The 13,038-nt window shown below is 39.5% G+C and overlaps 1 protein-coding gene across 2 annotated transcripts in view; it reads right to left on the bottom strand.

The window, feature by feature from the left end:
- phf14 (PHD finger protein 14) overlaps window positions 1-13,038 on the bottom strand; it is a 78,664-nt gene that overhangs the window by 10,239 nt on the left and 55,387 nt on the right. The window contains exon 17 of one of the 2 annotated variants that reach the window (XM_035182764.2): window positions 10,739-10,856. In XM_035182764.2, the coding sequence (XP_035038655.2) occupies window positions 10,739-10,856 (118 nt within the window). Of the gene's footprint in view, window positions 1-10,738; window positions 10,857-13,038 lie in introns of those variants that run through there. The other variant, XM_035182768.2, reaches the window with a different exon arrangement.

The following is a 13,038-nucleotide window of genomic DNA, read 5'->3' as shown; positions in this document are numbered from 1 at the left end:
TTCATAAAACTGCAAATATAAAGATAGAGATAGACAATACTTTTATCTGTTGGCCATAACCTCAGTCACCACTGTGTTACTTCTTTCAGCGACAGAGACTTAATAGACATTCATTTAAATGAAAATCTTCTAGATTGCCGCTTTGAAGAGCTTTTCCTAGATTGAAGCGTCCACATTCTCAGTGATGGCAAATCATCCAAATAGCGGCTCCAGTAATGAGCCAGTGCGGCGAAGGGAGGTCTGCAGCAGGCAGCATTGACATACAGCACATGTACAGAAGCAATAAGAAAAGCCAAGCTGGGAGCAGAGGAATGAAGACTTCAGCACGCTGCAGTTTATGAAACCTTTCTGTTATGATCAAGAGGCTTCCTGCTCATCCCCATTAGTGTGATTTATAGCACCGATGAGACGCGGTCCTGCACACCAGCATTTTGTTAAATGTATCGGTGTCTGCACAATAAGTGTGTGGCTCGACACATGTTTGTATGAGCAAATCAGCTCAGTCTCACCGATCCCACATCATTATGAATTGTGTCTCATTTAAAGAATAAAGAGCTCCGATTTTAGAAAAATCTAACAAATGCATGCTGAATTTAACATCAAGACAGTAATTGTGTGTATTTTACTAATTATATTATACAATTATATTCTCCGTCTGTCTCAAGGCTTAGGTAAATAGCTTAATTAGAACAATGCCATGAGGTTTATGCCTACATGTATTCTACTTGATTTTCTACTTTGGCTGGTTGAAGGAAGTCATTCCTTGATGAAGCTGGACTGTGTTGCCCTCTGGAGCAGGTTGGGCTCCAATAGCTGGCTCCATTTTGGATCTGTTTCCCAGGATTTGAATGAATATCCTATTGAAACCTTGCATCTCTCCTTGTTCTTTTTTATTCAACAAAGAGCAGTGGACACATTTTTCAGGCCACATTAGCAGGCTTCTCATGTTTCAGCTACAGCTGTGGAAACTCTAAAGGAGAATAATTTGAGAACTAGCCTAATGTAACATTTGGCTGGTGTAACTGCGACCTGTGTCCGTGTCTGTTTGTGTTGTCTCATTGGACTGAATGAGGCACCGTTGTGTTTTCGAACATGTGCTACTTAGAGCTAAAAATATAAAAACTGGAGGATCATGGGCCAACATACTTATCATTCATGTCTCATGTACAGGTCCCACATCCATTAGTCCTCATTAGACCAGTTCCCTAAAAATGTCATAAACTCATTCATACATGACTATTTTATAAATAAACAGCCTTATTTGCATAGCTGGTCCTGCATCATTAATGAATTACCTACTGTCTATTTATAGAATGTTCATTATTAGCTCATATTTACTTATACATATGCAGGACACAAGATGCCTGTGATTATCAATGAAGGCCGAGGCTCGGACACGATCACGTTATGTGTGAGAGTTGTTACGTCTGATATACAAATCCAACCTTAAACTTCCAGGCATCACAATATACAAACTAAAACAGTTACTAAAAGAGCTAAGTGGTCCTAAGTGCTTGTTTTATACCTTTACACTGTGCATGATTGTTTTACACATGTGCTTTTCTTTCTTTTCTGTACGAACACACTTCCAAATAGGAGATAGATACAACTGCTGTAAACGTATTGAGGAATCATTAAATACTTCAATTTAAGTTCAAACGTGAAACTCAAAGTTGGAGCAGTTCTGAACAGAGGTTAAGGCTAAACATGTTAACACCATATTCAACTGTGGTGGGTTCGGAAAAGGAAACGTTAAAGTAAACTTTATTATGTATTTCTATAGAAGGAAAGTGTTGTTGTGTGGATGCAGAATACCCCTAGTATATAGATGCTTTCTACCCACGCAGCAGGAGCCCTGTTATCTTAACGAAGGCTGCTGGTGTGGCTGCTCAGCGCCTGCTACACTGTTTATGGCCATAAAATACCGAGGGGGTCCAAAAAGTGGCTTCATGTACACTCTCCGCTAAGAGGGTTATTAGAATGGTCCAGAGAAATGGATTGTCGGGGCCACCAGGGACCCCAGCAGCAATCACACACTCCTGTTTACTCCACAAATTGGCCCCTGAGAGGGGCGTGGGCGTCTGTAGCGCCTAGTTAAAGTGATTGAGGTGACTCCCAGCCATTGATTTTTCCCTTCGTCTTTGGCATCCTGCCTGGCCACCACTGACCATGTCGCGTGCTCCCTGCAGGCTAATTTAGCAGCTCCTGCTCGCCTTTAAATCATATTAAACTGTAGTTAAACTTTGGCCACGTCTAAAAGACAACCATCATTGACGAGGTCATCATGTTATAAGTACCTCATTCGCTTGAGTAAACGAGCAAACTCGACTGCGGGGCTTATCGATTGCGTATCCCTTATGGCATTAAGATTAAATGTGAATACAGATAAGAGAATGTAGGGAAAAACAAATTCAAATCACACACATGGATTTATCTACATTCTATGAATGCACCAATGATCCTGATTAAACCAATCAGACGGGGCAGGAATGATGCCTCATTGAGAAAATAAAAACAGGCTAAAGGTCAGAATGTTCCACCAAGATAGACACCCACAACGCGAGGAGCCGGTAAAGAAAGCATTCCCTGCCCTGCACTCTAAATACCAGACCATGTGATGAGTAATGATGCCTATTTTTATTTCAATTTACTCCACATAGTAAAGTCAGCCAAGTGTGACACTTCATTAACTCAATTAGGCTAACTTAATTACATTCTTTCACAGGTCAAGTGATGAAGCCTCTGATTGATGGCACAGCTTGTAAAGGTAATCTTTCACTGAATTGGGAATGACATTAAAATGTACATTAGCGGCTACACACTATCGAATAATTACAGAATCTTAAAGTACACGGGTCCTTGTTGTGTGAAAAGGCAAAAAACGAACCTTAAGCACATAACTGTCATTATATGCACAAACAGAGCTGAATTCTCTGAGGTCATGACAGAACTTACAAACTGTTAGCTGAGGAGGAGCAGGCCTACGTCTGCGGAGGAAGTGGAGAGAATGAAACTTTTACGGACAGTAATTTCCACAGTTCCAATCCTTTTGATGACAACAAGTCTGAGTGCAGATGAAGTAGTGCATCCCACACAAGTTCACAGTTGAGTACTCTAAACACTGCCTGAGCAACTTTAAGAGCTTTTGGCATTTCAAACCTTTTATCCAAATCTTCTGGTGTGATTCACCGTGGAGCCCAGCTTGCCAGGCAGCGCTGCAAGGGTGTAAATAAAGCCTTAAACAAGCACCCCTTGGCACAGTAACAGGCTTGAATTAAAGGCCATCCGTATATTATGGCAAGACTGTCACTTTAGTGCTGAAATCAATTCTGTGAGGGCTGGGGGCGACAGCGGGAGGGATGTGGCCTTGGTCAGAGCGAGGTTTATCTAAGTCGAGCAGGCTGAGAGAAACACAGCGTCTATAATGAACTCAAGCCTGTCTAATAAACCTTTTATTGCCCCTTTGCACAGCTACAATGTGTGCAACAGCACCAACGCTCAGCTCCTGCATTTTCCCGCAACACTGTAAACCAGCGGCTCCTCTGTAATTTCTACTGTTGGACAAACAGCACAACAACACAAATCAGAGACACAAAGCATCATCAAAAAGATATTTTGTTATTAATCACAACCTCACAGACAGAATCCCATTTACTGTGACCTTTAGCGAGAGACAATAAGAGAACACCCACGGCAACAAAAAGACTTGTGTCTTAGGGTTGGTTTTCTTTGGCTGAACCACAGTAATGACATTCTGGTGTATTTGTATAAGGACTGGTCACACCTTCAACATACAAATGAACTGAGGATCGCAATAAAGATGCAAAGTTTTGTTGACCCCCCCCAATACCTCGAAGTTAAGCGAAGAGCTCAATATATGATAAGTCTATTTTTTACAATGTGTTTTCCATATGCCGGAGATTTGCAGATGCTCAAAGGCTTTGTTTAAACCTCTGAACAAGTGGCAAAAATACCTTTTTAAATGAAAAAGATGTGTTAGCGTGCTCAGTAATGACGTTCAGTTGGAGGAACCATCAATTTATTGCACTTTTGTAGAAGAACGAGGATGTTACCCTCTCACATACCGGAACAATGGCTTCAGAAATCACTTTACACTTTTTGTGTTGTAGATTTAATTATACGTGATTAGCAGAAATTGAAAATTTTGCAAATCAATTCCGCAACCCATTATGACACAATGAGACAACGTAACAACCATATATGAACCATCATATCAGTTCTGAGTAGCAACAACAGGCCATGCTTTAAATACATATTCTGGCTACAGACCACTTTAGTCTTGTTGTGCAAGTTTTGCATCTATCAAAGTGCTTTGATTTGTCAGGTATTTCATTTGCTAGATTAAACAAAAAAAACACCTCTATCAGGATTTTGTTCATTTACATTTTCTCTTCATATTGTGATTGAGTTCATTTTCCATATCTACCACAACTAATGAGCCGCTATTTCCATTTCTATGATTCATTGCATCTTGCCACGGTTTACGACTTATTGCCCCACCTTTAACTGTGGCAATCTGGGACAGGTATCAACAATCTGGCATTTAGAATTTGATGGATGACAAAGAAAATAATTTGGATTGTATTGTTTGAAAATCGGTTCAAATTATGTTGCCAATATTTCAAGCAAACCTTTCGAATCTTCAGTGGAAAACATAAGCTGGCTGGCTTTCAAACAAGAGACCTAAACCAGAGCTGTGGCCAGCATCACATACTGTAAGATACTCGGTGCTCCTTCCTGCACCTCTTCCTTCAGATATCATGCATCTTCCTCTCAGATAAGAGCAGGGCTGCAGGGTGCTCTGACAAATCACTTCCTGTACCGTTCTCTGTAGCAGCCTGTCAGGAAGAGGGGCTCACCGCCCACTATCTCTGCCAGCAGCTGAATCTCAGTCGCGACGATCAGGTAATATTCTGCACTTAATGTTGACATTTACGAAACATTCTCCCCCCACAGGCAAAAACGGTGCATGGCTTGGCATTTAAAAGTAGATAATAAAACTTTCCTTAAATACTGCTCTCATCTTCAGAGTGCTTTTTAGATGCCCTTAGTAGAGTCAATTATCTCCACACACTTGCTATTACAGAGACACTTTGTACACCACGCTTTCTCAAAAATGTCACATTCTTAACTGTCTCTCAAAATGGAGCCCTTGAAATGTTAGAGATGTTGTACACGTGTTGGCTTCTTTCATCCATCTGTTGCTTAAACATGTCTCTTCAATGTGCTGAATAAATAGCAAAAGTTCTCTTCAATCAGAAATCATTCACCCTTTATGTATACATATAAGATACTTTCCAAAGTAAAACATGAACTGATTGGTAAAGACTAATGGGCTTATAGTTAATGTACAGGAATGATCTTAGCTTGCTAAAGAAATGGAGAAAAAAAACGTTCACACTAATTTGTCACATCAACACAGAAAAGCTTGTCTCTTGTCACCAGTGAAATGTCGACCTGCTCTGGGGCAGAGAGAGCTGAAGCCCTGAAGTACTTTCATTTGATGTAAACAAGTGGGAGGAGGAGGAGGAGGAGGATGGGAGCAACTTCACAGGGACAAGAAAGTCCAGAAGGAATGAAAACTAAGTCAAAGAGATGGTAGGAGGGGGCGAAAGTAGCAGAGACTTGTTTCAGTCTCACTATTCCTTTTTAACAGTTAAAGATCTATAGAATAAATTATGAATAAATTGTAAATGCTCTGAGTTTATATATTGCTTTTCTAGTCTTATTAACCACTAAAATTGCTTCAAACGAAACTTAAGCCGCATTCAAAGTCAAGGGAGGTTTCCAGCACAGTGAATCCAGCAGGGGATCCCCCAGCTGTGTTGGATTCTTTCTGCAGACATTATACTCGGAGGCCAGATGGAGAAAGTCTGCAGATAATCCGGAGGCTCTCACTTGGAAAGTGCAGAGATTCTCCGGAGTTAGGTGCATGTCTGAAAGCAGCTATATATGTAATGACATGAAACCTTTGACACAGAAAAACAAAGTTCCCTTCCCATTACCAACCAAAAGACAATGTTGTTGTTATGACCTATCATCACAGCGCAATGATGCAACTGACAGAGGGTTCTTAAACATCACAACTGTCATGTTCTATGTGATGTTGTAGAACCTGACAGGCACAGCAGTGGTATGAACAAATGTCAAGCATCAGAGCGAAGCTCAAACCATAATTGGCGACATTCTTGAATTCTGGCAATTGGTCAATTATGTTGGCCTCAAGTAAAGTGGTAGAGTGTGAGATGGTGTGGTGGTAGTAAGACCACGACTTAAGGATGATGACATTGATTGTTCAACAGTCCGATCCATACATCAGGTGGAAAAATAACTTTGAACCATGAAACTTTGAACCATATGGTATCTGCAAATCTACCAGCCTGACATAACAAGAAGATGTACAATTAGTTTTTTAAAGGTTTACTCTTGCACTGCTCTTAAGTCCTAATTTGTACATTGTGTCACATACTGAAATGACTGGCTGTGACTTTTTGTGTTCATGAGCAGATAACGAATCTTACTACTTTTGATTGCCCTCTTTAATTCCCATCACAGGCCACCCTTTCATGCTTTAGACAATCAGCATAAAAATCCAATGAAATGAAATTTGCTTGACTCAAAACTGTACAACTTCAGATTACAATGTATTTTCTTTGATCTGTGTGCATATGTAACCCTGACGCTGACAACTGTGGGAATTCTGAAGTGTTCACTGCACTTTGTGTCATCAAATATTAAAGTTCTGTTTAAAAATGCAAACATATCAAAGTATTAGTATGTTCTGGCAGGGTCTGATTAAATAGGGCTGGACCTGAGGCTCCTCAGGGAGGCTCGACTGTCTCTTCAAGCTGCCAGTAAGCACATCTCCAAACAGTCTTGTTTAATCCTAGTGTCCTCCTCCTCCTCCTACTCCTGCTGCTAAAAGCTGTTGCCTCTGTTCTAGCTCTCGTTCTGCCACGTCTAATAAGAACAGTACAGTGCTCGCACGTACCAGCAAGTGACCAAAATAATGCACTTACTTTTTAGTTTTGTCTTATATAAACCTACGACAAACACCGCCGACATGTTTAATATAAATTGCAATGCCCCACACGGACAGTTACAGAAACCTCACGAGCAAATTGAGCAAACAGGATGCACCAGACCACAGTTTGGAGTGACAAAGGGTCTTAACGCTGTTTTATATGAATGATTTCAGTTTTAATAACTTTGAAAAACAATTTTTTCACTGTCAATATGGAGTGTAGACTGATGGGCAAGAAAAGCAAATGTATTCATTTAAAATTCGATCCATAACACAATAAAGTCATCGAAAAGTGAAGGGGTCTGAAAAAGAAAAAGTAAGAAAAGAGTCTTTTATTCTACCTTTTGTCTGTGTCTTGCTCTCTGGGTTGGATCAGTGTGAAGGGGAGGTAGCGGCATTGCTGTGTCAACTTAGTTATCTTGTTTGATACTACCGGTAGGAGCACCAAAGGGAAAACACTTCTACACACAGTATCTTTGAAATCACCTAATATTACAATTAACAGCTGTTTTTTTTTCACTGTTTTCAATCAGACTGACCCAATTTCTGTTTGGGAGGTGGGATCATTTGGTTTGGTTTTGCCCTAACCAATCTAACGGAAGTAACACATCTGACTAGTGGCCTTTGATAGCAGCAGCTTTTTAATATTAATATAAGAAATATACCAATTTCGAATTTATTTCTCTAACTCTGTCTGTTGCTATTGTTGACAAATGTAGCCAGTCAGATGTTAGATATGCCCAAGCAGTACAGCCTCATATGAATTCGCACATAATTGTGATCCAACTGCTGCTATTTGCATGCTTTCAAACTCTTGTTTTGGAAATTAAAACTCACAATGCAAGTTATATGCATTTTATCATTTAGGTTTTAGAAATACGGATGTTTTACATGTCTGCCCAGACTGGAGTGAGTGTAAAATTGTCTTAGCGGGACATATTAAAGATTTATAACATTTACTAAAGATTGTACTTACAGCACTTTACTTTTTAGAGGACACAATTACCTGAACTACTGCTGTGTTGCATCCCCCCCACGTGAATGCAATAGATTGTGTAACGTGCTCCTCCGGCTGAGGGCCTCTGCTCTGGATCCTCCCTGCTTGTGTTATTGGTGCCTCTGAGGACCTGCTGCCTCTCGGTTCACAGCAGAGTACATAAGGACCGAGGAGCTGCACCTCGCTGTCTGCCAATGGCTGATTTTTGCCAGTATGTGTGTGTTAAGATCTATACTTGACGCTATTTAATCTGTGGCTCCGGGATTAGCTTGTGTCAGGCTAAAACTAGAACTGGTTGTCCTTGTTAAATTCACACGTGGGCTCTCTTCCAGTTATTGGTTGTGTGGTTTCAGGCTTACTTTGAAGCCCTTACCAGGAGGCCCAGCTGCTATTCTATTTCCAACTTCGTTTTCGCCTGTTCTTCATCCAGTGTTATGTTGCTCCTCTTTCTCTTGGGCTCGCAACAAGTTGCAATTGAGTAGAACCACAATCAGATAACATTCATCTTTTCTTCATGTGTTATTCAATGGTATGAGTACAGGTCAATTATACCAAAGAGCACAGATAAGACTTTCAGCATAGCTAAAATTGGAATAACTTAATGGTAAGTGGTCTGTAAATGGTCTGTCACTCAAAGCGCTTTACAGTACAGTTTTTACATCCACCCCATTCACACACACATTCATACAGTGCATCTATGGGCAGCAATTTGTTTCTCTTAATCAGTTCAATATGTAATTTAATATATCAGCAAATATGTGTTGTGTGTATACACTACAGAATGTCAAACAGAAACGTAGAATTGTTGCCTACATTCAGGTAAAAACCCTAGTAGTACAGATTGAAACACATCGTTTTATATGATGACTACTTCACAGTGAAAGAGAGCTTTAACCTTTAGTTTTTTTCATAAAAGAATTTCTATCATTTCTATGATGCAGCATTTCCACTATGGCTTTTATAATTCACCTCCTCTTTGCCAGCATCAATCAAACCCCATTTCCCACATAGATTTAGCCGAGCAGGACAGGCTGCTAGTTTCTAGTGAGATGGAAATTGGGATACATTTATCACTTAGGTTGAGAGGCGGCCAAATGTTACCCTTTATTGCAAAATAATTCAATAAAAACAAGCAAACAAGTAAGAAAGAAAAAATTAATTCTGCTTTCAAATATGAACAAGTACTGTGCTGTGTTTATTAGCTGTTTTCATCATCGGTAGTGTGTTCATTGCTCGTTTATGAGAGTGACTGAGGACAAGACTTTTGTCCTCATTACACAGAGAGGACCAGGTAACCCTACTGGGAGTATGTGGTCAGCAGATGTCTCCTGCCTGCTATAGCTTCAGTCTGAACTGCAACTTTGAAGAGTTGAATAAGCAACATCATGGTGGGAACCTCCGAGCGCACTGGTATTGATAATGTGGTGAGTGCAAGCTGCATTCTCTTTGGACACTTAAAAGGCTAAATCTAACCAAGTATTAGCATGTGAAGTATAAGTATGTGTTCACACCGCTTAAATCTTTCCATTTAAGCGTTGGAAAAAGTCGCAAGTCAAGTCAGGCGAGTACTGAGTCTAATCTCAAGTCCCAAACTGAGCTTTTTTGAGTAATTATTTGTATGTATGTATGATATAATTTACTTGGTTACTGATTAACATAATTCATTTTATCTGCATTACTTTACACTGAAATGTTCACCAACTCACAGAAAGTGCATGGAAAATGTTGCTGGTTTCATCTAAATGACAGTTTTTTCATTATGTTGTCCTATTCATTTTTATTCAAGTACTAGCCATGAGCAGAACCTTTATTTTGTTGTTTATTCACCAGACAACTCTTCCCAATTCCAGAATTATTAATAGAAACAAAGTCAACTTCCTTGGTGCATTACTAACTAGTGAACATCATACTGTATGAACTATGAGTATTTAATCAACCAGTTGATCACATAACAAAATTCAACATTTGGCAGGACCATCATGACCATCTGTGTTCCACTCGGGGAATTTAAACTATTCAGCCCTTTTTTTCTACTACGATGAGTTTACAAGATATTCCTTTTCTATCCTGTTACTTCAACAACCTGCTGACTCACTGGTAGCAAGTGGACACTGTTGTGTTGGTTATGATTTATTAGAAGTCAGGGGTCTATTAGGTGTCAGCTGGCTTTGTTTGCTCTAGATAATTGTTTGATTGTAAAGGACTAAGATTGACAATTCACATTATACTATTGGACCGTACGCATCATTTTCTGCAAAGTCACAGTCATTATACTGATTCTGATTCAGTGGGTTCATCTGATATAACAGAGCTATTTCAGAAATGCTCATTTAAGCTAATTATATGTATAACAACAAGGTAGGCAGTGCTGCAGTTATAAGTGAGGCCTGTTAGACTTTTGGAGGTGATATAACAAACTATTATTTCCACACAGACAAGTCATTTCAGTTGGTACCAACAAAACATAAAAACAAAACAACAATATAGAATCACAACAAGAATGTCGTGATGTGGCCCAATTCAAATACAATTGAATTAAATTGAATACATTACTTTTTGGTAATAACTATTTTCCTTTTCAAGAACACAAGCCAAAAAAGGAAAGATGCAGGTTTTAATTTCTGTCAAAGCAGGCGAGCTAAACCACAAGCTGACTCATCTGTTGCATTCTGAAAGATATATATGCACACACTCACCTTGGAGGAGGAAGTGTCACACTCCTGGCAGATCCAGCCATATCCTGTCTGCTTTGGGGATTTCTTCAGTGGGGGGTCCAGACACCCAAAGTGATAGCAGAGCCGGCACTCGTCACACCTGAGGCACAGACAGGAAGGGCACATGTTACATGTCACATAAATAAAGCCACGGTCTTCCTTCAGTGACGAGGCCAGCTCCAGAGCACTGATGGATGGTGACAAGGCAGCCAGTTGTCTGTCGGTCAGACTTTGTTAATGCATTGCAAAGTCCCTCTAATGCCTCCGCTCCCTTGACCTTACACGGCCATTGAATGTGCAATGGTTCACATCAGTGACCAGATAAATACAGGCCTTGTTAGTGCCTGTCAGGTCTCCTAACACTGGACAGCCTCTGTCTTCAGATGATTCAACATGGGTCAGACCACAGAGGACACACACTGACAGACAACATGCCTGCAGAAGACGATTACCATGCTATTATCTAGAGGTTGCACAGAATGATGATATACTGAATTCAATGTAAAGTATTAACAGACACTTTGAAAATCAACAGTGCAGGTTTAATATGTGTAGAAATGAACGAGAAGGCAGCTTATTGTATCCTAAACTGTCAATTTTACAGTATATATATATGAGTGTGGAAGTGTGGAACCAATAAGAGGCTGCAGCAACCCTGCAAGCAGCCAATCACACAAGTCGACTGACACAGTAAACAAAACTTAATTTCATCAAACATTTTCTACATGTCTCCTTCCATTCTGCCCCACCGTATTCAATGTTGTAAACAAAAACCTTTTTCCCCATGACAAAAACCACACTGATGATTATTAAACAATGACTGTGACAAAGTTTCCTACAATACTATTGAGGGGAAAAAAAGGGAATACAATGATTTTAAAAGAAAAGCTTCAGCTTTTTGTTGATGGAAAAAGAGCAGACAAAATTACAGTTATTTCTTCAGACAATGGCATAACCCAATTTCAGCTCGCCACTTGTAGAGTAGCTAATTGTGTTGTAGATTTAATTTTAAATGGATAAAATTGCCATTTTGTCCATCAATCTCCACTCCACACTTAACCTCCCACTGCCTGCAGGTACAATCTCAGCAAACTAAATTACTACGGATAAATTCAGAAAATTCTGCAGCTACTCAAATAGAGGGTAGCTGCAGAATCCTCCCAGAGATCAGAAACCAATGCACTGCTGAATTAAGCAGCTACGGCTGTCTTAATAAAAAAAGAACCACCAAAAACGAAAAACAAAATCAATTCCTAGAACATTATGGCGGACACCTATTGTCTCTCTAATCGCTGAAGCTAAAAAGATTGCCAGTGCTTTTGATGATTATTGTGTTACATCTGTTAAAAAACAGCATCTAACTTGTATACTTTTACCTCCTGAAGTGGTTTCTTATTTAACTTCCCTCCTGTTCTTTTTCTCAGAGGTTGAACAGAATGAGTAGTCTGATACATTGAACTCTTTAAAAATAATTCTCATGTGTGTGACATTTATGGTTTACATATGAAATTCTTTAAGACTCATGCTGACAGTTCTATTCCTCTTTCCCACCATCTGATTAATCTGTGTATCAGTCTTTCTATCTTTCCTGTCGTCTCAAAAAAAAAGCTCGGATTATCTGAGGATCCAACTCGTGTTTGGAATTAGAGGCCACTCCAGACCATTCTCCTGGTAATACGATTATTGGAAAAGATTCTCTCAAACCAACTGAACAATCATCTTGAAAGAAATTATCTCCTCAGCAGCTCCTGCTCTACCCAATCAACCATGTCTGCATTATTATCATTTACTGAACAAATATGTACCTAACTCAACAACAGTCCTGTCACTGGAACTTTCTATTTTATTTCTGCGAAGTCTTGGATACAGTCGACACAACAAACTTCAACTTCACTCGTCGTTGGTAAAGATGCTCTCCTCATAGGTGGTTGAATTGTTTATGTAACATTTCCCCCTAAACCTGCAATAAGGGAGTTTACTCTCTCTTTGGTATATCAGTGACTATCTTTGTGCAAATAGTCCAACAAATGGTCGACAATATTTATGACTGGTTGAATTATAATAATTTAACTATCAATGTGAAGAAAACAGAATGTATGCATTTCTATTCACCTGAGATACTTATGCATATATATATATATATATATACATAGTCATCTTGCAAATCAAATACTTAACGTCAAAGAAAAAGAAAAATAGCTTGGAAAATTCCTGTATGTTTTTAATAGGACCACATGCCACTGTTTCAGACACACATTTACTTTTAACAAAATCTTATTGTC

Source organism: Hippoglossus stenolepis, chromosome 17 (genome assembly GCF_022539355.2).
Source record: "Hippoglossus stenolepis isolate QCI-W04-F060 chromosome 17, HSTE1.2, whole genome shotgun sequence".
Classification (NCBI taxonomy): domain Eukaryota; kingdom Metazoa; phylum Chordata; class Actinopteri; order Pleuronectiformes; family Pleuronectidae; genus Hippoglossus; species Hippoglossus stenolepis.
The sequence above is the reverse complement of the archived record's forward strand: the minus strand, read 5'-3'. Positions and strand labels throughout refer to the sequence as shown.